Source organism: Notamacropus eugenii, chromosome 2 (assembly GCF_028372415.1).
Source record: "Notamacropus eugenii isolate mMacEug1 chromosome 2, mMacEug1.pri_v2, whole genome shotgun sequence".
NCBI classification, from domain to species: Eukaryota; Metazoa; Chordata; class Mammalia; order Diprotodontia; family Macropodidae; genus Notamacropus; species Notamacropus eugenii.
Window position 1 is genome coordinate 349,164,795 of NC_092873.1, and position 23,663 is coordinate 349,188,457.

Genomic DNA, 23,663 nt, shown 5'->3' on the forward strand with positions numbered 1-23,663 from the left:
TCTCATTTTACAGATGATCCACAGTGACTTGCCCAAGGTCATATAGGTAGTAAGTATCAGATCTGGAATTCACAACCAGATTTTTTGACTCCAAGTCCAACATTTATTTGGAGCTTTTGAAGTAATTGGGGTTGGGGGAAAGTAGAGGAAGGCAGATAAGGATGAGACATCAATGACCTTATTTACCTTCATGTCTCCTCCTTTCTGGCCTTCCTCCCTCTCCCCAACTCACCTTTTATACTCTCAGGTACTTCTACCCCACCAGCCCCACCTGTTCCCATTCACAGCCACTCACTGTGTGGTGCTGGGTGGTCCCATCTCTGCTGAAGTGCCGTTCAACATAGTGCGAAGCAAGGAGGTGACTGGAGCAAGCCCAACAGGTAGCAAGGCAGGAACAGGGCAGAAGAAGTGATGGGTAGGGAGTTCAGTTCATCTTTTCTTTCTCCTTTGGTCCCAGCAGAGCAGGCCCCTCCCCTAAATCGACAGACACCCACCCAATCTGTCCCCTACTTCAGCCCACTAACCATCTCCCTCCATCTCCCCACTCTTCTCTCATGCAGCTTCCTTTCCCTGCTCCCAAGCCTCCTGCCTTTTTTCCCCCAGGATCCTTGCATAGAACTCATCCCGACTTCCTCCAGCCCTCTCCTCCTCCTCCCCACACTCACTGGTTCAGCTCCAGGTCCAAAGTGAAGTTCAAACCAAAAGCAGGGATGAGGAAGCTCACCTGGGCCAGGTGGACAAGCTGAGAAGACAGAGTGTGAGAGTTAGCCCCAGCCAGAGTCAGGGGAAAGCTGGAGGAAACCTGGGGATGGGACCACCTGAGAGGGAGAATTTGGATGGAGGAGAAGCTGGGGAGAGGCCCTTCTGAAGGGAAGACCTTCAGAAGGGGAGACCCGGGATCCCCTCACACACCTGGGTGAGGAAAGCCTAAGTTTGAGATGGCAGAAGGATGTGTGGATGGAAAGGGGCTGAGGACGGAAAGATCCGAGGGGATGGAAGAACAGGGAATAGGGCAACAGAAGTGAATTGAATCGATCCCATTAGAGGAGGGATTGAAAAAGAGACTTTGGGCAGGGAACCAAGCAAGGACAGGAGGGCACTATTACCAAATCTGAGATGAGGGTGGGGTAACTTGGTGATGCAGAAGGGGACAGCTGCAAGCCTGGGCTCAATGACATGGTGCGGGGTGGCTCAGTCCATTGAGGAAAGTTGTTTTCCTTCCAACCTGGGAGGTGTGGAGAGCCCCCTCTCCTCTCTTCCTATTTAAGGCCTCATTTTGGGTTGGGGAGTCGAGTAGAGAGGCAGGGAGGAGGGGGGAGAACGGAAGAGCCAACCCCCGCAGCAGCCTGGGCCTCAAGCCACAGACGCCTCCAGGGGCAGGGGGAGAGGCGGCTGCAATCTGCTGGCAGGCTTCTGCCAGTTTGAGTGCTTGGCACCACCCTCCCCTAAGGCCTGGGCACCAGAGATACCCTGACATAACCACTCCCTGAAGAAATGTCTGAGGTCACGATCTCCCCCACCTCAGGGCACATGCTGATCCCCCAAAGCTCCCATAGCCTGGGCCAGAAAGAAAGCAGCTCTGACTGGCTCCATGTCAGGGTCAGCAATGTCTCTCAGTCCAGCTTATTATGAGGACTTGCCTTCTAGGGATGAGTACCACTAGAGAGTCAATTACCCAAGGGGATTATTGAGAAAGAAGAGGAAAGGAGTCCCTAGGAAAAGAGAAGCAAATTGAGCAAGGACCTAGAAACAAAGTTGGTGTTGATCCTCCAATCCCAACCCAACTGAAGGGTTCCAAGGAAGATCTAAAAGCACCAGAAAACTCTGTTTGTGACTTATGGCCCAATGGTGCAAAGAGGCATGAACTGCTCTCGGGGCTGCCACCAAGGCTAGTCAAGGCTGATAAAGGGATGTAGGAATGTCACCTCCCCACTCTCAGTCCCTTTGTTATGGGTGGGGAGAGAGTGAGAACAGCAGAGAAACTCTCAAAATGGCAGGAGTGGGAAGATAAAAGAAAACCTGATTGAGGTATGTATGGGAGGGGACTTATCTTTGGAATGGCAACAAAATGTTCAGGAGACAAGCCCCTGTGACTGGGAAGATTTCATTCTTTTTACCACCAGAGATCACTTGGGCCTCACCTCCTTCACCCCCAACTTAGGCCTCTGTTTATAGTTAGGAGACCAGCCTTCAATTCCCACCTATGTCTCCCACATATAGTGCTTTGAAGTCCTCTGACCAAGTATGACATCTTTGGAGCTAGAATCTCAGGGTGGGAGATTTGGGGGAAGGGGTGGTAGTATCCCTGGGAAACGGTGGGATGAGATGAGATGCTAGGGAAAGAAGAGGGGAGAAGGTGTTATCTTGCTAAAGATACAGCACCCCCTCCACACCCAAATTTAGCGTTCAGTTCCCCTCTCCCCACTCCTGCCTAAAGAAGCTTGTCTTTAATATTTCAATTCTGATGTTAATTTTTAAAGAGGGAAGTTTTCCTGATAAATTTTTCAGAGGGGCTAATGCGGTGGGACCAGGTGGCTCTGGGTTGCCATGGCAACCCACCAGGTCTCTGCAGGATGGCCACCCTCCCAGGCATGGGTTCTTGTTGACTGAGAAAGGTTGGGAAGGTGGGAACCTTGGAGTCAGAGACTGCTGAACCTGCTGATTATTTTCCTGGGATGCTAAGGTGGGGAGAGGATGGGGAGAAAGGCAGAGAAGGAACAGGGTGAAGGAAGAAAGGAAGAGAGAGTGGGGACATAAAAGGGTTTATTTATGTGATTTCAACAAAATGATGGTATGCTAAAATCCTGAGACTGGAGCCAAAATTTTGGGGTTTCATCTTCACCCTCCATCCAATGCCTTTTGAAACTGACTTCCCCTAGAATCAGTCTTGCTGAGAGGGCAGTGTCCAATATCTAGGGCTTTGTACCTCCACACTCACAGAAGCAGTTAGCAAGTGGAAGGCAAGATCCCAAAGACGGTGTAGAGGTCTAACTTCCAGGATGAAGTGGGTCCTCTGAACCCTGAACCTGCCTGGTGTCCCAGCAGATTTATTTGAACAAATCAAGACACACAGCTTGGTGCTTCAAAATGGGACTCCCAGCTCAGCCCATCTCTATCCCACAGTCATCCTAAACAGCCCAGAACATGAGCCTCCTCTGAGTTTGGGGTGTAATGGGGAAAGAAAATCACAGGATCATAGTTTTAAAGAAAAGGAAGGAACAATTAGAGGAATCTCATTTTACAGATGAGGAAACTGAGGCCCAGAAAGGAAACGGAAGTCCAAAAGGCACATTCAGGTACATATGTATCTGGAAAACAGAACAGTCCCAAGTCTTGTTAAAAAAAAAAAAACAAACCCCAACTTCAGTTTCGTTGTATTCCCTCAACACCTTCTCCAAATACTATGAAGATTAGTTATGATTCACTTTATCTCCTAGTACACACACACACACACACACACACACACACACCCTGCATTTCTCAACTAAAGTCCCTTCTGTTGCTAACCTCATGATGCTGAGAACAGAGTTCTAGAGACACCCAGGTTTGTCCAGGAAGATCATGCAGCAAGGCTGCCCTGGACTCCAAAGTCCTGCTTTCCAACTCCTCTCCAGATCAGCCAGGAGCTGTCTTCCCTCACAGCCTTTACTGACATCGGTGTTGAAGAGGAGAAAGCAGAATGAGGGGAGGGCACTCTAAATGATTTCAAATAGCCTGCTGAAGGTGAGTAGTGAATGAATGATGACTGGCTGAATGAAAGATAATTTTATCAAGCACTTCATACCAGGCGAAATGCTAGGAATTCAAATGTAAGAAGCACGGTCCCTTCCTTTATGAAGTTTACATTCTAAGGAGGGAAAACAACACATATAGGGCCAGAGAAGGGTGTCTCTGTCTGGACAGTCACAGAGATGTTGAGTGGAGACACTTAACTTCTCCTTCTGAGGAAAGATATTTTTGATGTGATCTCAATTTCCAGAACAAGAGGGAGAGATCAGAGAAGGAAATGCCTACAAGCAGCATGGCACAGAGATGGCCTGAGTCCACTGGAGTGGGTCTGGAAGTGCACAGACATGGTGAACTCTCACCAATAACGGGAGGGAGTGAGAAGAAGGAGGAGGGGCTGGGTGTTGGAGGGTGAGCATAGCAGCATGGCAGGAAGGTGGGGTGTCAGAGGCTTGGGGTCCTAGAAGGGCTCAAGAAAGGGGCGGGCAATCCTCCCCCATTGCCCTCCATCCCTGAGCCGGCCAAGGATGCGGGTTCCATTTCTGAGTCCCTAGAACTTCCATTAGGGACATAATCGAGGACAACCTTCCTCTCTCCTTTCCTTACATGCCTGTTTCCTTCTGTTGGTCAGAATGACCCAAACTCACCCTCTCCCCCAAACCCCTCCATCTACCCACCCCCCATTCTCAGGAGTGCATGTGTCCAAGACCCCTGGGGGTTTCTGATTTACTATCAAGAACCGATCTTTCCCTTTCTCAGAGGCTCAGCTTCTCCCTCTGAAAAATGTCCTGCATCCTCCCTCTATCCCCCAGTCACTTTCGGAGATGTGATAAAAATTAATAAGACAGGACTGAGAATCTAAGGACCTGGGTTCAAATACCCCTCCTGCCACATATTGACTGTGTAACCTTGAGTAAGCTTGCTTCCCTTCTTTGGGCTCTGGTTTCCTCCTTCTGTAAAATGAGATGTTTGGACTAGAATATCTCTAATGTCCTCAGAACACTGATATTCTAAGGCTGTGTGGCTGTTGCCCAATTAGTTTCCTGAGCCGTTGTGTTGGCATGCTGGGGGAAGGGGAAGATGAGAAAGGAGAGACGGGATATTGGTGGTAGATTCTGGAAAAGTTCTGATGGCAAGGCTCTGTAGCTCTGATTGAACCTCCCACACTCTCAGGGGAATCAGTCAATCCATCTGTCCCCATTCTGTTTGGAACATCCCTTGAGGAGAGGGTCTGGGATAGAGAAGGAGCCAGAGGAAGGAGGAGACCCAGATCCTGTTCTCAGGGAGCTCCCAGTCAGATGAGACTCAGTCCCTGAGAGGGGGATAGGAAACAGATGGGATCAATGACAAAGAAAGAGAAATAAAACTGTTTACATTGGCCTAGCTATAACCTACAGGGGTTGTCTATCCCCAGCTGAGCAAGGACAAAGTGGCTCCTAAGAAGACTCATGTCTTCCTCTCTAGGATAAGAGAGAGGCAAAATGTGGCTCCTGCCTGAAATGGGGATCTCTCCTTTGACCCTAACAGCTTCTACTCATTGTCACTGCTCCGTTCAGACCCCAAGGTTGGGATTTTCTACCTGTGCATACTTAAGTCTTCTCCTCCCATTTCCCAATTTCTTCAGAGAAAAAGAGCTTAGAATGAGGCATAGAACAAGGTCTGGGAGGTAGGGGTGGCTGATGGTGGAATGATGGAAGGTGAGGAACTTGGAGGTCGGGATGCTCAATGGGGTGTCATCACTGATGACCTGTCTGGTGCTCCCTAACCTACACCCTCCTGCAGCACCAACATAAGCCTCCTCATCTGGGATCCTCCCCATCCTCCCCTGCATACTGTCTAGAAGGAATGCGACCCCACTGTCAGCTCCCCAAAAGAATCTCATTTAGCTCAATCTCTCCTGTTTCTCTCCCAGCAGGTCTCTCCATTGAGCTCTGAGGAAACTCCATGTCACTCCGTGGGGTATAATCTCTACCTGCCTCAACATTTCTCTTCCCTCCTGAACTTTTTTTTATTCCAAACATCCCTCTTGACAGTCTGGTGAAACCTATGGATCCTTCCTCAGAATAATGATTTTAAATACATAAAATAAAATACATAGAACTATAAAGGAAAAAATCATCATGTTGAAATAAAAGTGTAATTGTTTTCCCATCTAGGTTCACGAACCCTCCTCTGAAATCTTTCCAGTCTGTGGACTCTATATGCAGATTCCCTGATAATTCCTTATCTCTCACTGCCCTCTTCCATGATAACCTTATTGCCTATTTCTCCACATCAATGGAAGTAAAGGAGAAAGGTCATTCTGATCCTTGGTTCTAGGCCATTACTCTACCAGGCTCATTCACCATGCTATCAGACTACATCAATATTTCCACATCCAATCCTGTCACCTACTGAAATCCAGGACCCACATCCCTTGAAAACCTGGTTCAGGTTTATTCTCCAACTGGCTTCCTGCCAACCTTTTTTAATGATTTCATCATCAGTGATGACAACCCATTGGGCACCCCGACCTCCAAGTTCTTTGTCTTTCATCATTCTAGTATCAGCCACCCCTACCCCCTAGGCCTCATTCTATGGCACCTTTAACATCTCAAACTCAGGGTCACCCTTTATGCCCACAACGTCCTCAGCTTTCCCACTCCCACTGAATGTGTGCTTTGCCCAGGTCTGAGTCATCTCCACCATATGCTATTTCCATTCCTACTCCCAGGTCATGGAGCCTTGCTTAGGCAAGGTCATAACAGTGTGCAGACATGGCCCACGACAAATCCTTGCCATCTAGTTTCTACTGGGGATTTTGGTGCTGTCAAGCCATGTTCTTGCCCTCTCCACCAGCTTATCTTTTATTTTTAAAAAATCTATTTAACGAGAAGTGAAGGTTATGTAACTATAATAACCAAGTGTGGCTGGTGGGGGATGCAGAAGTAAGGTGTATCCATAGGAGACAGAACACTCACATACTATCAGGTCAGCTGGTTTATTGGTTAGTTCTGCCGAATTGCTTATTTTTTTTTATTCAGTTAGGGAGAGATGGGGCAGAGGGGAGTGAGAGGGAAGAAGGAAGCTATAATATTCAGAAATGAAGGTGATAGAAAACAAAATATATCAATAACATTTTTGAAACTTAAAAAAATTCATGTTTTATTAATGCCTTTAAAAATAATCAGTCATTTCCAGTTACACCACTTCCACCCAGCCAATGAGCTTTCTGTTGCTTGGGGAAAATAAACCAAGAAAATCCAGGACAGATCCCCCAGACCCACCTTCATCCTTCATTATTCTCAGCAGATGAATTTGACTTCCCACTGTGTGGAGGGTCATAGATGGGGATCTTAAAGCTTATCTAAATTTGGAACTCAAAGTTTTAAAAAGAATGTCAAAAATTGTTTTTACATGTAACTGGGGAAAAACAAAATACTAAAATTTTTAAGAAGCATATTTAATCCAATCACCTCATGATACAAATGAGGAGACTAAGAGAAACAGATGTGAAATGACTTGCGTAAGGTCACAGAGGAAGTAAGCAGCAAAGTCACGATCTGAACCAGGTCCTCAAAATATTATCTCATTTTAACCTCACAACATAGATCAATGCTATTATTACCCCCATTTTACAGGTGAGGAAACTGACGACTAGAGAGATTAAGTGATTTGTCCAGTGCTACACAGATAGAAAGTGTTTGAGGCAGGATTTGAATTTAGGTTCTCTGACTCGGAATCTATCATTCTTTCCATGATGCCACAGTGACTCTGTCTCACCAGCCTATGCATGTCATAAACAAACTACAGCAAAACATTCTATTCCCTCCCACCTTCTCCAGGACCTTGCCTCTTCAATTACCCTCTTTCTTGTACATCGTCTCCTTCTTCCCCTGTACCTTTAAGCCCAGACACTTCTCTTTGCCCTGACAAATGCTCTCATCCTGTTTCTCTCTTTCTGTTTGTTGCCAAATTCTTGAAGGTGTGGTCTATTCTTGCTACCTCCATTTCCCAACAATCCATTAGGTCCCTAATCCTCGAAATCTGGCTTTTGTCCCTGCCACTCGACTAAAACTGCTCTCTGGAAAGTTACCAGTGACCTCCTAATTACCCAGTCCAATATCTTTATATCTGCTCTCATCCTCAACGACCTTTCAGCAGCATTCGATATCATGGACCATTCCTTTGACCTGCTCCTTCTTCGACCTCCAGTGTCCCTGGAGTAGCCTGGATCTGTTCTTACCCTTCTGACTTCTACTTATTGATTCCCGTTGAGGCCTCCTCTTCTCCCTCGCCCTGTGGTATACCCCAAGACTTAGTCTCCAGCTTCCTGCTCTCCTGTCTTTGACTTCCTTTCTTTGATGACACCATGGCTTTAGCTTTCACTCACAAATATTTCTCTCCCATCTTTTTACTGGGTTCTTAGACCTACATCTCCATCTACTTTATCTTTTAATTTTGCAAGTCTTGCTATCATCTCAAATGCAATTTTGTGTTGGATATGATGGCAGATCCCAAACCAAACTCATCTTCCTCCCCTCAACGTCAGCCCCCGCCTTTCCTGACCTTCCTATTTCTATCAATGTCACCTTTAGCCTCAGAGCCTTTAGCCTCCTTTTTCTATCTCACCCTCAACATCCAATGAAATTCTTAATTTTTAAGACAAATTTTTATTGATAACTTTTCTTTTTACATTGACTAAATTTTCCCCGTATCTCCCCCGTCTTTCTCCTAAATAGTCATCACATATAACCAAGAATATTTTAAAGAAAAAGAGGAAGAGGAAAAGAGAATCAGCAATATTGATTAATGTATTGCAAAAAAAATCTGAAAATATTTGCAATGTTCAACACATGTGGACCCCCATCTCTTCAAAGAAGTGGAAGGAAGTGTTTTCTCATACAACACCCAATCAATGAATTACAAAATCCTAGCAATCCTTCCTTTACACTCCCAAGACCTCCAATCTAGTCAAGGCATCTATCACCACATGCCTGAATTATTAAATACACTTTCCAACTACTCTCCCTGACTTGGTCTCCTCTCTTTTTCATATGGTCTTGGCATATCTTAGAACAAGAAGGGAGTTCTAGAGGTCATTCGAAGTCCAAACTAGTCCAAAGTCAAACAGCTAGAGGTGATTTCCTTAATATGTATTATCTGTATATTTCAATGGTTCCACCACCTCATTAGTGAAGTGTTCTGTCCCCAGGACAACGCCTCCATTCCTTCTCATCTACTGTGATTCTCATCCACCTCTTTCTACAAATCCCTCACAGAAGAAGGATGTACAGGAAGCTTTCCCTGAGTGATTTACCTTGCACATACATTCTAGGGGTACAGTTATTTGCATGCTGTCTCCCCCATTGGAGTGTGGGCTCCCTGATAGAAGGGATCATGTTTTTGCCTTTCTTTGTCTCTCCTGTACTCAGCACAGCACTTGGCACAAAATAAAGGCTTGATAAATACTAGCTGATTTGATTTGTAGAATCTGGTTCTTTTAACAATTTGGGGATACCCTAAGATCCTTGCAAATAGTTCTTGTTTCACTTACAGTATTTGTATCCCCAGGGCCTGAAACAACGCTGGCCATACAAAAAGCCCATGATAAATGCATGTTGGCTGATAGGCTGATACTAGTGAGTTATCCTTTAGTCTCCCTGTGTGATGTGCCCACCTCCCAGACACTGCATCTCCTTTCCAAGAAGCACCCTAGACGAATTTGGAGAGGCACAACACCAGCATGATGATCTCCAGTCAGATGATAAATATTGTGGCCAGGGTGATCCACAAGACAGATTCAAATACAAAATGGCTCCCAGACCTTCCATGTCTGCTATGATGGCAGGAGAGCCACAGAGAGGGATTTGGAGGCCTTAGACATCACATACTTTTCAGACCATCTGCAGATATAAAATAAATCCTTGTTTCTCTTCATGCATGATTTTTGTCCAATGACCAAAAAGTTAATAAACTATATGAGAAACTGTACTACCAAATGAATATTTTTATCATAAAATCTATTCACCTAAAATACAACTCTTCCATGGGATAGGTCACCCTACCCCATTCAAAGAATTTCCGTGGCTCCCCAGTACCTCTGTCCAACATTTAAGACTCTAGACAATCTGGCACATGGAGTAGGGAAGGGCAGATTGTGGAAAGCTGAGGGATTTGGACTTGATCCTGGCTGATGCTGGTAGAATCAGATAATATAAGTTTGAATCCTGGCTTGGCTATTCACTGCTTGGGTTACCTTGTTTTTTTTAATCTTTGAGTCAGTAATCTACAAAAAAGAGGGGAGGTGGATAAGATGACCTCTAAGGTCCCTGTAAAGCATCCAAGATAATGTGTGCTCATTCATTAGGGAGATGCAAAGCAAAGCATCACATGACCTTCAAGGGGAAAAAGTCATGAGCTACAGGGAGCATTAAGGAAGGCTTTGTGGAAGAGGCAACGTGAATTGGGTTTTAAATAGGCGAAAAGGAAGAAAGAGAACAACCACAGGATCACAGATTTAAAGTTGAAAGAGACTTGAAAGGCCATTGAGTCTGATCCCTTCCTTTTACAAATGAGAAACTGAGGCCCAGAGAGATTAAGTGACTTGCCCCAAGTTCACACAGGTAGTATCAGAGATGAGATTTGAACTCGAGTCTTCTGCATCCAAAGTCAGTTCTTTTTTCACTGTATCATGATCCCTCTATTAAAGCAAAGGGAATATAGTATGATTGTAGAAACATGACAGCACAGTGGACGGAGTTTGACTGTAGCATATTTCAATCGAGGAGAGATAGAGACAGAGGCACACAGAGAGATAGAGAGAAATAGGGAAAAAGAGAGAGAGGAAGTGAAGGAGAGAGAGAGAAAGGGAGACAGAGACAGAAACAGACAAAGACATGGATAAAGAGATAGAGAGAAATGGAAAAAAGAGAGAGGAAGTGAAGAAGGAGGGAGACAGGGAGACAGAGACAGAAACAGAGATGTGGATAGAGAGATAGAGAGAAATGGAAAAAAGAGAGGAAGTGAAGAAGGAGAGAGACAGGGAGACAAAGACAGACATAGAGAGAAGTAGGGAAAACAGAGAAGAAGCAAAGAAGGAGAGAGAGAGAGAGAGAGAGAGAGAGAGAGAGAGAGAGAGAGAGAGAGAGAGAGAGGATGCATGTAAGGGGAGAATTAGAGGTAGGTGATGTGAAAGGACATGAAAGGAAGTGGGATAGAGGACAAAGGGAAAGAGACTGGGCTCAGTGAGCTGTCGGGATGCTCCTTCTGTGACTGGAAGGAAGGAGAACAGAGAAGGAGATGAACTGTAGAAAGGAAAGACATGAGACTTGGAATTGTAGGATCCTAGCTGTGAGAGACAATGTCCAGGGATAGGATGAAGTGTATGCATTGATGGGAGAAGGGTCCATGTGACCCCAGGACAAGTCACTTAACCTTTCCAGGCTTCAGTACGTCATTTGTAAAATGCAGACATCAGACTCAATGACTTGGGAAGACCCTTTCATGGGTCTTCTAAATCTCCATGCCTACAATGTTAAGAATGGAGGAGGGAAGGCTGAAGGAGCTCAAGGTTGGAGCTGTAAGTGTGGAGAATGGGACAGAGGCTGGTTGGGAAAGAAGAGAAGAGGTTTGGATGCAATGGGGAATGACATAGAGAATCTACTTACTACCTGTGCCAACTTAAACAAGTCACTTAACCTTCATGAGTCTCCATTCCATACTCTGTGGAATGAGTGGGTTGGATTTGACAAGTCTTAAAGGTCTCAATCTATGGTCCTATGCCTAGTTGACTTCTAAGTCATCCCTAGTTCTAACTCTGACCCCAGGAACCACCTGCATGTGCTAGAACCCAATGGACATGGAAGCCAGAGAGGGCAGGGCAAAGGTCAGGATTCAAAAACCTGGTCTTTGGCAAAAGAAATCAACACCCTCTGGCTTATGGCATTCACACGGTGGTGGCAGCGGTGGTAGCAAAGAGGAGACTCCAGATGTCCTGGGGGTCAGAGGGGAAGCTGTCCCCTGTTTCATCACACAGACCAAATCCCAGGACAACCCAACCCTCATTCTGAGGAATAAGCTGATGTCCCACTTAGCCACAGACACAGTAAAATGCCAAGACAACAGAGAAACTTGGACACGCTTCTGGTGATGAGAAGTGACCTATATTTCTGAAGACAAAGTCACCTCCCTGCCGGGTCGCAGTCTCTGAAGGGAAGGAGACTTTGGGCAGCTGGGTCACTTGAAAGAATCAAGGACAAGATGGAGAAAAAGATAGTGAATGGGCCATGAACACAGCTGAGGTGGGGAATTTCTAAGCCCACTACAAAACTGCATTCCTTGGCCCTTCCTGGCACTAATCACCCTCATTTCTCTTCATCACTAAACTCACCTAGCCCAGACATTGTACCTCTTGATATCCATCCCTGATGCCAAGCCCCCATCCCTGAGGCTGACTCCTCACCATCCCTGGCACTGAGTTCCTTAATGTTAAACCCCCATCCTGACACTGAGATATCATCCCTGATACTGAACTCCCATCCTTGATGTTAACTTCTCACCATTTCTGATGCTGACCCTGTCCTCTCTGAAAATGAATCCCCATCCTGACACCGAGACCTTCAGGCTTGACACTGAGACCTTCATGCCCTGATACAGGACTCCCCATTCATGACACTGAGCTCCACAATCTTTGATACTGAACCCTGTTGTTGTTCAGTCATTTCAGTCATGTCCAACTCTTCATGACCTTATTTAGGGTTTGCCTGGCAAAGATACTGGAGTGGTTTACCATTTCCTTCTCCAGCTTATTTTAGTGATGAGAAAACTGAAGCAAACAGGATTAAGTGACTTGCCCAAGGTCACACAGCTAGGAAGTGTCTGAGGCTGGATTTGAACTCAGGAAGATGAGTCTTTCTGACTCCAAGCCCAGTACTCTATCCATTGAGTCACCTAGCTGCCCTACTGAATCCTGCCTGTTGTGTTTCACAAGTCAAGACATCACCCTTGTAATGTCACTGGTCCTCTTTGAGAATGAAGAATGGATAACACCCATCCCTTATATATATTGCATTCCAACCTCAGATCTCAAGATGCTTTCAAAAGCAACTAGAATGTTGAGTCCAAAATGGAAGACATTGATGAAATCTTCCTCCCCAACTAGAAAACTCTAACCCCAGAGCTCAGCACTGTCCTCTTCTACCTGCTCCAGCCTTAAGACAATGGATACATTGGAAATCTGAATGCACAACCCAAAAGCAGTGCTTTCCCTAACACTTTTACTCTTCCCACCTGAGGTCTTCTCTCCTTTTCTTTCTCCTCCTATGACCCAGTCTGTTTCTTTATCTGTATAGTGGGTTAACTGGTTTACAAGGATTCTGTAAGCCATAATTTCACAGATTTATGGATGGAAAGGGCCTCATGTATCATCTAATCTAATAGATGTATCTTAATAGATGAAAGCAAAATATAACAGAAAGAGCCCCAGAGACCTGAGTTCTAATCTTGGATCAACCATGAATGTGCCATAACTCACTATGTGACCTTGGGCAAGTCACTTTTCTCTCAGTCTCATTTTCCTCATCCATAAAATGGTCATCGCTAGATAATGGATGTGAAAGTCATGCTATGGATAGCACCCACAAGATATTGTTGTTGGCACACTCCCAGGCCAGTGATTTTGCTTTTGCTGTCCAGCCATTTACCTATGTTTAACTCTCTGCAACCCTCTGGATCATCGCACTCCAGGTCCTTCTGTCCTCCATTACTGTCCATAGGGTTTTCTTGGCAAAGATACTGAAGTGGTTTGCCACTTTTTTCTCCAGTGGGTCACCTTTTTTTTTGTCAGAACTCTCCAGTATGATCTCTCTGTCTTGGGTAACCCTGAACATCATAGCTCATAGCTTCACTGAGCTATGAGAGCCCCTCTGCCACAAGGCAGTGATCCAGGAAGAGCGGACCAGTGATACCAAGGGGTAAGAGAACTACCTGGCTTCAGGCATGAGGATATATAAGGAGACAGACAGGTTGGGAATAGCAGGCATACATCATGGGTATGGAGTCCAGCCTTGCCCAGACTAGTCAATATGCTCCACTTGGAAATTTCTCAATCTTGAATCCAGTCATCTTGATTGAGTTCAGCCCCTTCCTAGAATCCTCTTTGGCTACCTGAGAATTCTGTATTGCCTTCCTACACTTATTCCCCTGCAAACCTAAGTTTTGGCTGAACTTCGTTTAGTTCCCTCAAACTCCTGAGGTAGCAAGTGTCTGTTGTTGGTTCCTGTAAGCCTACTGTGATATTAAGGTAAATTGCATCTCAAGAAGCTCTGGGATTCTCTGGGTCCTGGTTCCAATCTAGTTCCCAACTTCCACAGACATTTCACAACTATCTGTTTGCTAATGCCATCCTGTCTGGGAATGATGGAGCTGGAAGGATACTCCTAGGTCATCTGTAAAACCATCTCACCTTCTAAATAAGGGAACTGAGGCTTAGGCTACAAGAAGCCATTAGGATTCTAATCTAGGTCCTTTGACTCTAAATGCATCCCAAGGCCACACCAAACTACATTTTCTCATTTTTGAATCATAGACCTCCAAATCTACAAAGTACTAGAAAGGGAGTATGAAACAGTGGAAGAAGAGGCTGGCTTTGGAGCCAATAGAATTGGGTTCACAGACTGGCTCTGCCTCTTACTACTTCTGGGAGGTGAGACAATTCATTTAAACTCCCTAGCCTCAGTTTCCCTGTTTATAAGATGAAGAGATTGAATTAGATTCTAACTATAAATTTGTGAAATTATAATTGACAGAGCCCTAGCAGTCCAACTTTTCCATTAAAAAAAAAAAGCCAGATTTTAGAACCACACACCTAGGCAGAACCACAATTCAAATCCAGGTCTCTTGACTTGTATGTTAATGTTATTTTCATTATATCACATGACCTTCCTTATCCTTCTTTTTCCTTTTCATCTCCTTTTCTTTTACAATCACCCCCCCCCCCCCCTTGAGCCCTGTGCCTTTAACAGGGCCTGGGGTTCCTTCAGTCTGATTATATATTATCCTTGTCAGGTTCTTACCTATCTACCTTTAACACACACTGCCTTCACATGCTGTCAGTCAGTACCCCTAAGCAGAGATGTTTACATGAGACTCGAAATGCTGTCCAAATTCTCCATGTGGGCACTTAAGCCTTAGGGTCTACCTCTGACCACAATTTACAAGACAGAATCTACATGGGGGCAGGGCTTCCTCCAGCAGCAGGCACAAACTTGGATCACCTCCCCTTGCCCTTTATTCCCTAAGTCTGGTGAATGCTTTGAAAACCTGGGAAATAACAAAAAATGAGAGAAGGGGAGGAGCAGACCCCTTCTTTCCCCAGAAGGTAATAAAGAGTTGGAAGGGGCTTTGGGTTGAGGATTACTGCCCACCTCAATCCATACTGGAGCCCGGGTTAGAAAGGGCAAAGGGGCAGGAACTGAAAAGGAGGGAATGGATGTGTCCTGGGCAGGGCTGGGTACTTTGAATGATGTTCTTGCCTCCCTAACAAGACCATAAGCTCCCCAAGGGCAAGGGAAAGCAAAGTATTATATTTCTAGCCCAAAATATTTGACAAGAGAGGAGTCAAAGGATTGGGATTTCAGTCACTTCCTGGCCCCAATCCCTTAGCATTTCCTTGAATCCAGTGGTGCTCTGGGTGGTGAGGGGCCCTGGAGGGAGTAACTCCCACTCTGGATTCATAGCCAGGTGTAGTGGAGAGAGTGTGGACTCAAGTCAGGAAGACTTGAGTTCAGATCCTACCTTAGACACTAGTTATGTTAAGAAATCTTTCAGCCTCAATTTCTCCATCCATAAAATGGGCATAATGATAGCACCTACTTCAAAGATTATTGTAGGGATCAAGTGAAATAATGTATAAAAACACATTGTAAAGCTGAAAGTGCAACATAAATGCAATGTTCCAATATACCCCAACCCTCCAATCTCTTTCTCACCATATACACTTTAGATCAAGCACTCAGAAAACTAGGTTGAGGCAAGAGTCTCCTCAGCTTTGATGTCCCTGTTTCTATCCCCCATCTGTCTTCCTTCTCAAGCCTGTCCCTCTTTCTGTCCTCCAACCAGGTCAGCCTCCAAAGGAACTGAGAGAGGTGGCCGCTAGGGTTAGAGAGCTGGAGGAATGCCACCTTGGCCCAAGGGACATAGAGGTCAATATTCCCCATTTGCCATCCCCGTGCTTCCCCCACCTCTGCTTTTTCAGGGGGACCTGGTGTGCAAGTGAGGCCATCACACCAAGGAACAAGGAGCTGGGCATCCAGAGTCCCAGCTTCCTTCCTCAGCCCCAAGACTGAGGGCTCAGGAGCCAATATGTCTAGCCCCTGGTCCAGGTCATCCTCAGCCCTCCCTCTCCCCTCTCTTTCCCCCTCTCCGACCCCAGGAGACCAAGTAGATTCTGACTAGACCCCTTTCCTTCCCCTCCACTTTCCAAGCTCTCAAGACCATTAATCTATCCCTCTCCTGCCCCCCTCCCACCACCCTAAGTGATGGTCCATCTATTATGCATGTTGTCTTCCTGCTGTCTTCCATCTCCAATCCTTCCCCTTCTTCCACCACATTCCCCCCGCCCCACTCCCCACTCCCCTGTTAGGGCTTTTAACCAGATACATTAGCCAGGGACCAATGCCAGACTGACAGATGTCTGTAATGGGTACTCTCCATTTCCTACTTCCCCTTTCCCCTCCCTCAACATATATTCCCCTCTGCCCTCCTTCCCCTTTCTCTTCCCCCCCACCCCCCAGGCCTCAGATACACCCTCCTATTTCTGTATAGCTGGTCCCACCCAACGTTCTCCATAAGGCTTTTGCCCCCTCCTTTCCATGGTCTGGTACCTGACCTTCTCCCCCCAAAGCTTCAAGACTGCCCAGCAAAACAAGTGACTATTCCATCTTGGTGGTTATTATTCACACAATATTAATTAAATATTAATTACAATTAATCTCCTTCATTCCTAACCTTCCTCTGAGACACCCTAGGGGACAGCAAGTGAAAGGGAGCTAGGTGGGGGTGGGAAGGCTTGGCAGACAATGATTTAGCTGGGGATCTCGAAGCACTTTCTAGACACTAACCTCTTCTTCTCCAGACTGTACCTTCAGTGAAGGAAGAAAGACTGACAAGTCTCTCTACCCTAAAGTAGGGAACCAGAAATAGAACTGAGATGTCCTCAGTGAGATTTCAGGGCCAAAGAAAGAACCCAGGAGTTTTCATTCTTGATTCAAAGTTTCTCTCACCACTACCCCTCCCCTCCCATACACCAACCAGGTCCAAAGTTAGCCCTATTTTGTAACAGAACTGTCCTCTCAAGAAAAAGGAATTTGAATGCCTGGGAAATGGGGTATATAAGAGTGACTGGGATGGAGAGCTTGGAATTTAAGTGATACTTCTCCCTCCTCTCTTCCCCAACTAAGTCTTTCAAGAAGCACTTAGCTCACCAGGGCAATTAGAGATGAGTCTAGAGAGTTTAGCAGATCTAGCTATTCATCAGGTCTTCCCAATCTCCTGCCTTGCAGCCCTTTAAGCATCCCCCTACAGAAAAGGAAACTGAGGCCCAAGAGAGTCAGGGGCTCAGGGCTGAGTCAGTTCCTGAAAAAAACTGGAAGGTTCAGGCTTCTCCTGTGGGTATCTTCACTCCTTATGTCCCTTATCCAGGAGTTTAGGGAAGCAACTCCTCTCCCAAAGACTTGACATGCAGTTAACCCTGCTTCCTTCATAATGTACTCCACTCACCGGACCCCCAGGTGGCTCCTTTCGGGCTCTGGTGTCCAGCTCTTGCTTGCTGATTTCTCTCCCAGAGCTCTCTCCCACCAAGCGGCTGGGATAGGTGACCTCAGAAGCATGCAGCTCCCTGTCCCAGGGCTGTTTCCCCCACTGCAGGGCCCCTGTTGGCCCAGCCACCCCACCAAGACCTGCAGAGACAAGGCCACCTGCTAGAGAGGGAAGCAACCACAGCGGGCATAAGGGGTAGGAACTGGGGCACACATGAATAATGGACTCCCCAGAGCCCTAAGGTTATGGTGTCACCTGTGGAGACCTGAGGAGGTAGGGTCACCTACTGAGAGAGAATGGCTGTGATGGGCAGTAAGCAAGGATGAGGAGTGATGGACCAGATGGGCCCTCCTCCTTTATTCCTGCTCAAGCATCACTACAGACCCCCTTCTCCAAGGTCCCGTGGGGGAGCTGGGAAACCTGGGCATTCCAGCAGAGGGGTGACTGTGGTAGGAAGACAGTTTGGATGGGGACAGGTGGGTGGATGGCTCCCTGGCACACCTCAACCCTCCTAAACTCGGTGCTCCCCCCACACACACTGCAGAAAAATGTGGATGCAGCAAAAATATACTGCAATCTGGGGGGGGGGCAGGGAAGACGGGCTGGGGCTGGAGAAGAAGAAAAGGGCCTGGCAGGGGCTAGGGGGACGGGGCAGTAGGGTAGGATCGTGGCGATCACGGCCCTCCGATTGGGACTGGGGGAAAAGGGGGGGGGGGGCACTCACCAGGCTGTGGGAATAGAGCGAAGAAAACGACGAAAGCCACCAACACCCAGCGGAGCACCGGACTCATCCTTCCCTCATAATCTCCCCAGGTCGGGGGGCTGAGGACAAGGAGGGAGATGCCCGGCTGGGGGCCGGGAGTCTGGGGTGGGAGCCAGCAGGGGAGAAGGAAGGCGAGGGTTGCGGAGGGGGTCCCTGCCTCTGCTGTCTCTTTTCCAGGTTGGATTGGGATGGGAAGGCTGGGATTTGAGGAGCAGGTGAGGGGAGGTGGGAGGGGGGCAAGGGCCGGGTGGCCGCCCCCAGAGCTCAGGAAGGGGGAGCCGTCTCCATCCCCCTGCGGCTTGTGCCCAGTGTTAAGAGCCGAGCTGGGGGAGCACGTGAGGAGAGAGCCCGCCCCCCCTTTCCCCTCCCCCTCCTTTCCTCCTCCCTTCCCCCGCCCCGCCCCGCCCCGCCCCGCCCCGAACTAGCACTGGGGCAATGCCCGGCCACCCGGGCAGCCGGGACAAAGCCCAGCCGAGACACGACGGGAGGGAAAGGACAAAGAGAGAAGCGGCCGCCCAGCTCCCCTCCCCCTCGGCCCCTCTGCTGCCCCAGCGTCGGCTCCAGGCTTCATCCAACCCCTTCCTTTCCCTCCCCGGGCACCCGTCTTCTTCCCAAGTCCAGCTTCTTAGGGGTGGGGATGGCTCTTCCCCTTGGCCCCCAGAGGTGTCCAGGCCATGTGCCAGGAGCCCCTCCTGCCCCTCATCAAGGGGAAGGTCATTCCTTCCCCTTGTCTACCTCTGCCCAAGTCCAGAGACAAGAAGATACTCCACTGTACCCCATTAAGAGACCCAAGCTGGAGCCAAGTCCTAAAAGGAGCCAGGCACTGCAGAGAAATAAGTTTGGGGTGGGATGTAGAAGACAGCATACCCCTAAAGACAGGAAAATGTAGGGGGGAGGCAAGGGTGGAGTAGGAGAGACGTCCTCACCCCTTTTCATCAAACATCCCAACATTGTTCTGAGGGACTGCTCCTAGGTTCAAGTTAGGCTCTGGGACCAAGGGGGACAGGGGCAAGGGCTCCCCTGTTCTCACCCTTAGAGATCTTCGGAGGGTCACTGAGGCTGGGGAGGAGTCAATTCACTGGGTGAGGGAGAGTATACCAGGGCTCATCCCATCTAGCCCTCTGGTCCACAGAAACTGACCACAGAGGAAGAATCAATGTGGCGGCTAAGGATGGGGGGGGCGGGGCGGGGAGAGGAGCAAGTGACTGGAAGGAGCAGAGAGAGGGGGCACAAAGACCAATGTCGGGGAGCAAAGGAGCAACAGGGAAACAAGAAAGAGGCTACTAGGAAGGGTGTGGCAGGGACCCATGATCAATTCTCTTCTCCACCTCCTTTCTGCAGGAATCACACACCCACCTGCTCTCCCCTGCAAAGTGGGTCATTGCTGAGTTAACCCAAGAACTGGTGGCTCTGCTGTAGAGTGGGGCTCAGCTCCCCTTCCCTTGACTCTCTCCATCAGTCACTTCTTACACTATCCAGCTCCTCATCAATCCACATGAGTCTGCTTGGTCTCTTAAGGACCCCTGACCAACTTTTATATCAGTACCCCCTTACCATGATCCTGTAGGTTCATTCCTTCTACCTACTCAGGGTGCCCCCTGCCCTATTCTCCAGGAAGCCCTACCTGATAAAGTCCATTCAAGAATAATAATAATGATGGGACATAGGAACTGGACCTCTGATGTAATTTGCATACATGTAAGGAAATTCCCTCTAAGGATGTTGTTCAGTCATTTCTTGACCCCATTTGGTATTTTCTTGACAAATGTATGGGAGTGGTTTGCCATTTCCTTTTCCAGCTCATTTTACAGATGAGGAAAGTGAGGCAAACAGGATTAACTGACTTGCACACAGCTAATAAATGACTGAGGCCAGACTTGAATTTAGGTCTTCCTGGCTTCAGGCTCGGTGGTCTATCCACTGTGCCACTTGAAAGCCTCTCTTAAGGATGCAGTTCCATACTTTTTCTGTAATTTAGTCTTAGAGAATACCCCTTTTGGTTAAATGATTTTAGGGTTAGAAGGAGGGCTTGAATTCAGGTTCCTCTGGCTTCTTTACCTGGACTCTATCCACTAAGCCCCCTTTGCCTCTCTAATAATAAGAGTTGACTTATATAGCAGTACCTTACATTATCTTATTTATTCCCCAACAATCCTGTGAAGTGCTATTATGTCCATTTTACAGATGAATGGTTGAATGAAATAATGTATGTGGAACACTTATAGAGCTATATAAATGTCTCATTATTATTATTGAGTAGTAAACATCTAGGACAGCATGGCAGAGTGGATATGGCGCTGTCCTTGGTATCCAGAGGCATGAGTTCAAGTGTCATCTTGGTCTTCTCCTTCCAGTTTGATTTTTTTTTTTTAAACTAAAGTGACCATGTCTTGACTCACTTCTTAAAGAAGCCTATTCACTGAATGGGTTTTACCTCTCTCAAAGTGAGAAACCGAAAAGACCTTAGCCTAAAAGTGTCAGGGTCTCCCATTGCATCCTGGGCCATCTCCAGTCATCCTGATGAATATCTGGCCCCTGGAGCCAGATGGTTCTGGAGGAGAAAGTGAGGTTGGTGACCTTGCACAGCCCTCCCTCCCTCAAATCAAAGTCAATAGCAAGTTATATCATCATCTCCCTGGTGTCATGGTCCTCTTTGAGAATGAAGGACAAATACAAGTTTGTGACCAGGACCATGGACAACTTCCCAGTGCCTCAAGGCAACTCCCTAAAACAATAACTCGAAGAAAAATGGTGATGCTGCTTTTGGAGAGTTTCCTTACTGGGAGTTCCCTTCATTGATAAAATCAAATCCCAACTATCCCATCCAAGGGTTCTGAGCAGTATACATACCCAAGTCCTGACTTTCTAAGTCTTCCCCCATATCAATACTGACTTGGTGTTTCCATGAATAGACTCTATTAGCCTCCCCTTAGACAAAGCCAGAAGCCCTGGGTTTGAGTCCCAGACCTGAGCATCACCTTTCTCATGGCTAAAATAGAGGTCATGATAATTAGCCCTATACCGCCTTCTCCTTAAGGCTATCATGAAGACATAAACATAAGCCACTGTTCTTATCTTGATTTAAGTCCCTTAGATCTAGGTTCTTCCCAGAGGACCATCTGGTATCGTCCATTCTACACAGGGAAATTACAGAACAAACAGGTAGGGCCTGGCTCCTATCCATTCTTCTAACCTCCACCAGCCTTCCCAAAGTTCTCAACTGCTGGGTCCCTTACTTTGGTAAGGGACTTTGGGGAACTTGGTTGGAGTTTGGTCCTGAAATTCTGGTTGAAACAACAGATATTTCCCCTGCTTTCCAACTCCCTCATCTTTGGTTTGGGGTAACCTAACTTGTGAGGGGACCTGAGCTCCTGGATCCCAACGGCTTTGACTCTTGAGCTGGGGGAGTAAAGGACCTGGCTTGTTCAGAGTCATTGAAAATAGACCTGGAGATAAGCCATCTTTTTCACTGTGCCAACTGGAGACTGGGCACCCACTGCAGAGCCAGGCATGCAGCCTACAGGCAGCAGGCACCAGGATAGCACAGTTGAATCTTTCACCCTCAGACCCCAAGCAAGATGAGGAACAGAGAAGCTGAAACAGGGAGAGAAGTCATTCCGTACTCCCTCAGGAGACTCAGGCCACAGCTAAGAGGGTGGTGGCAGCAGCTGGCTCGTGACAGGCAGTTTTCCTAGCCCAGCTCTATTTCAGTCCCGGGAGAGGTGAGAAGGCGTTTTCCCAAGAGCTGACATCAGTGCTGTGTGTGTGTGTGTGTGTGTGTGTAGAGGGGATGAGTGGGGATGAGAGGGGTGGGAAAGGGTACAATGGGTGTAACTCCTTTCTCTCTACCATACACTTGAAGAGATGATTTGGGGGCAGGGCTTGGGAAAAATGACTTTTTTCTGGAGTTATCTGTTGAGAAATCCTTTGGATTTTTATAGAGATCCCACACTGATAAATGAAGGGGACTATCAAGCTCCTATCAGACCTCTCTCCCTTGATCTGCTCCTTTCTCCTCCAGAGGGGAAGTTGAAACACCAGTGAGTCAATGGAATCCTCCTGGCTAGGAGGAAGAGAGGCTAATGGAATATCCTCAGGAGGAAGAAGGAGACCTTTATCTTAATTAATTAATTCACAGGCATTAATAATAACCACAGTGATACTAATAATAATTCCTTACATACAACTAGTACTTTGCAAGATTATTTACTTTGTTCACAGCCTTTCTTTAATTTGATCAGCACAGCAGCCTTGTGACATTGAGTATTATCATTGTCCCCATTTTACAGAGGAGGAAAGTGAAGCCCAGAGAGATTACATTGTAGGATCATAGCATTGAGAACTGGAAGAGATCTTAGGGGCCATTGAGTTTAACCTCTTTATTTTATGGGAGAGAAAACTGAAACCCAGAGAGGATTAAGAGAATGTCTGAAGGAGGCCATGGACCCCCTTTGGTGACAGTCTGGCAAAAATTTTGGACCTCCTCAGAATAAAGCTCTTAGATGCACAAAATAAAATACATAGGATTTCCAAGGAAACCAATTATATTGTGATACAGTCATCAGAGTATTTTTTTTCAAAGTTCACAGACTCTAGTTTAAGAATCTTTGCTCTAGGGATTCTCTCAGAAAAACATAGAAAGACTTACAAGAACTGATGCAAAGTGAAGTGAACAGAACCAGGAGAATATTGTATATAGTAACAACAATATTATACAATGAAGAATTGTGAATGACTTAGCTATTCTCAGCAATACAATGATCCAAAACAACTCTGTAGGACTTATGATGAAAGGTGCTGTGCATCTACAGAGAAAGAACTGGCAGAGTGTGAATACAGATCAAAGATACTTTTTCTTTACTTTATTTTCCTTGGGATTTTTTGTCTCTGTTTTCTTTCACAGAATGACTTACATGGAATGTGTTTTGTATGACTACACATGTATAATCTATGTCAAATTGCTTACCTTCTTAATGGGGAAAGAGAAGGGAGAGAATTTGGAACTCAAAATTGGAAAAAAAGTGTTAAAATTGTTTTTACATGTAATTGGAAAAAATAAAATATTAAATAAGATTAAGAAAAAGAATCCTTACTCGAAGGTCAAACAGATTAAACATATAGCTAGAATTCATGCCCAGGTCTTATGGATCCATGCTAGATACAGGGCAGACCCCTTGCCTCACAGAATCACAGAGCCTCTGAGTTAAAAAAGTCTCTGAAGCTATCTGTCCACCCCATAACAGTTCAAGGATCTCTTCTATGACATCCCAGACGAGAAATCATCTAGACTGTACTTGGGGACCTCCAGCTTCATCATCTTCCTGGGTAGTTCATTTCACTTGAGGGGCAGCTCCATCTGTTAATTCAATTTAACAAG

The 23,663-nt window shown here is 46.6% G+C and overlaps 1 protein-coding gene across 1 annotated transcript in view; it reads right to left on the reverse strand.

Annotated features, from left to right (window-relative positions):
* Positions 1–18,634, reverse strand: part of ADAM11 (ADAM metallopeptidase domain 11) — a 31,389-nt gene extending 12,755 nt beyond the window's left edge. The window contains exons 1-4 of the mRNA XM_072646007.1: positions 18,248–18,634; positions 17,485–17,663; positions 666–742; positions 296–362 (exon numbers count right to left, since the gene is read on the reverse strand). Coding sequence (XP_072502108.1) covers positions 296–362; positions 666–742; positions 17,485–17,663; positions 18,248–18,314 — 390 coding nt within the window. The 5' untranslated portion in view covers positions 18,315–18,634. The remainder of the gene's footprint in view (positions 1–295; positions 363–665; positions 743–17,484; positions 17,664–18,247) is intronic.
* Positions 18,635–23,663: the final 5,029 nt, after the last annotated feature.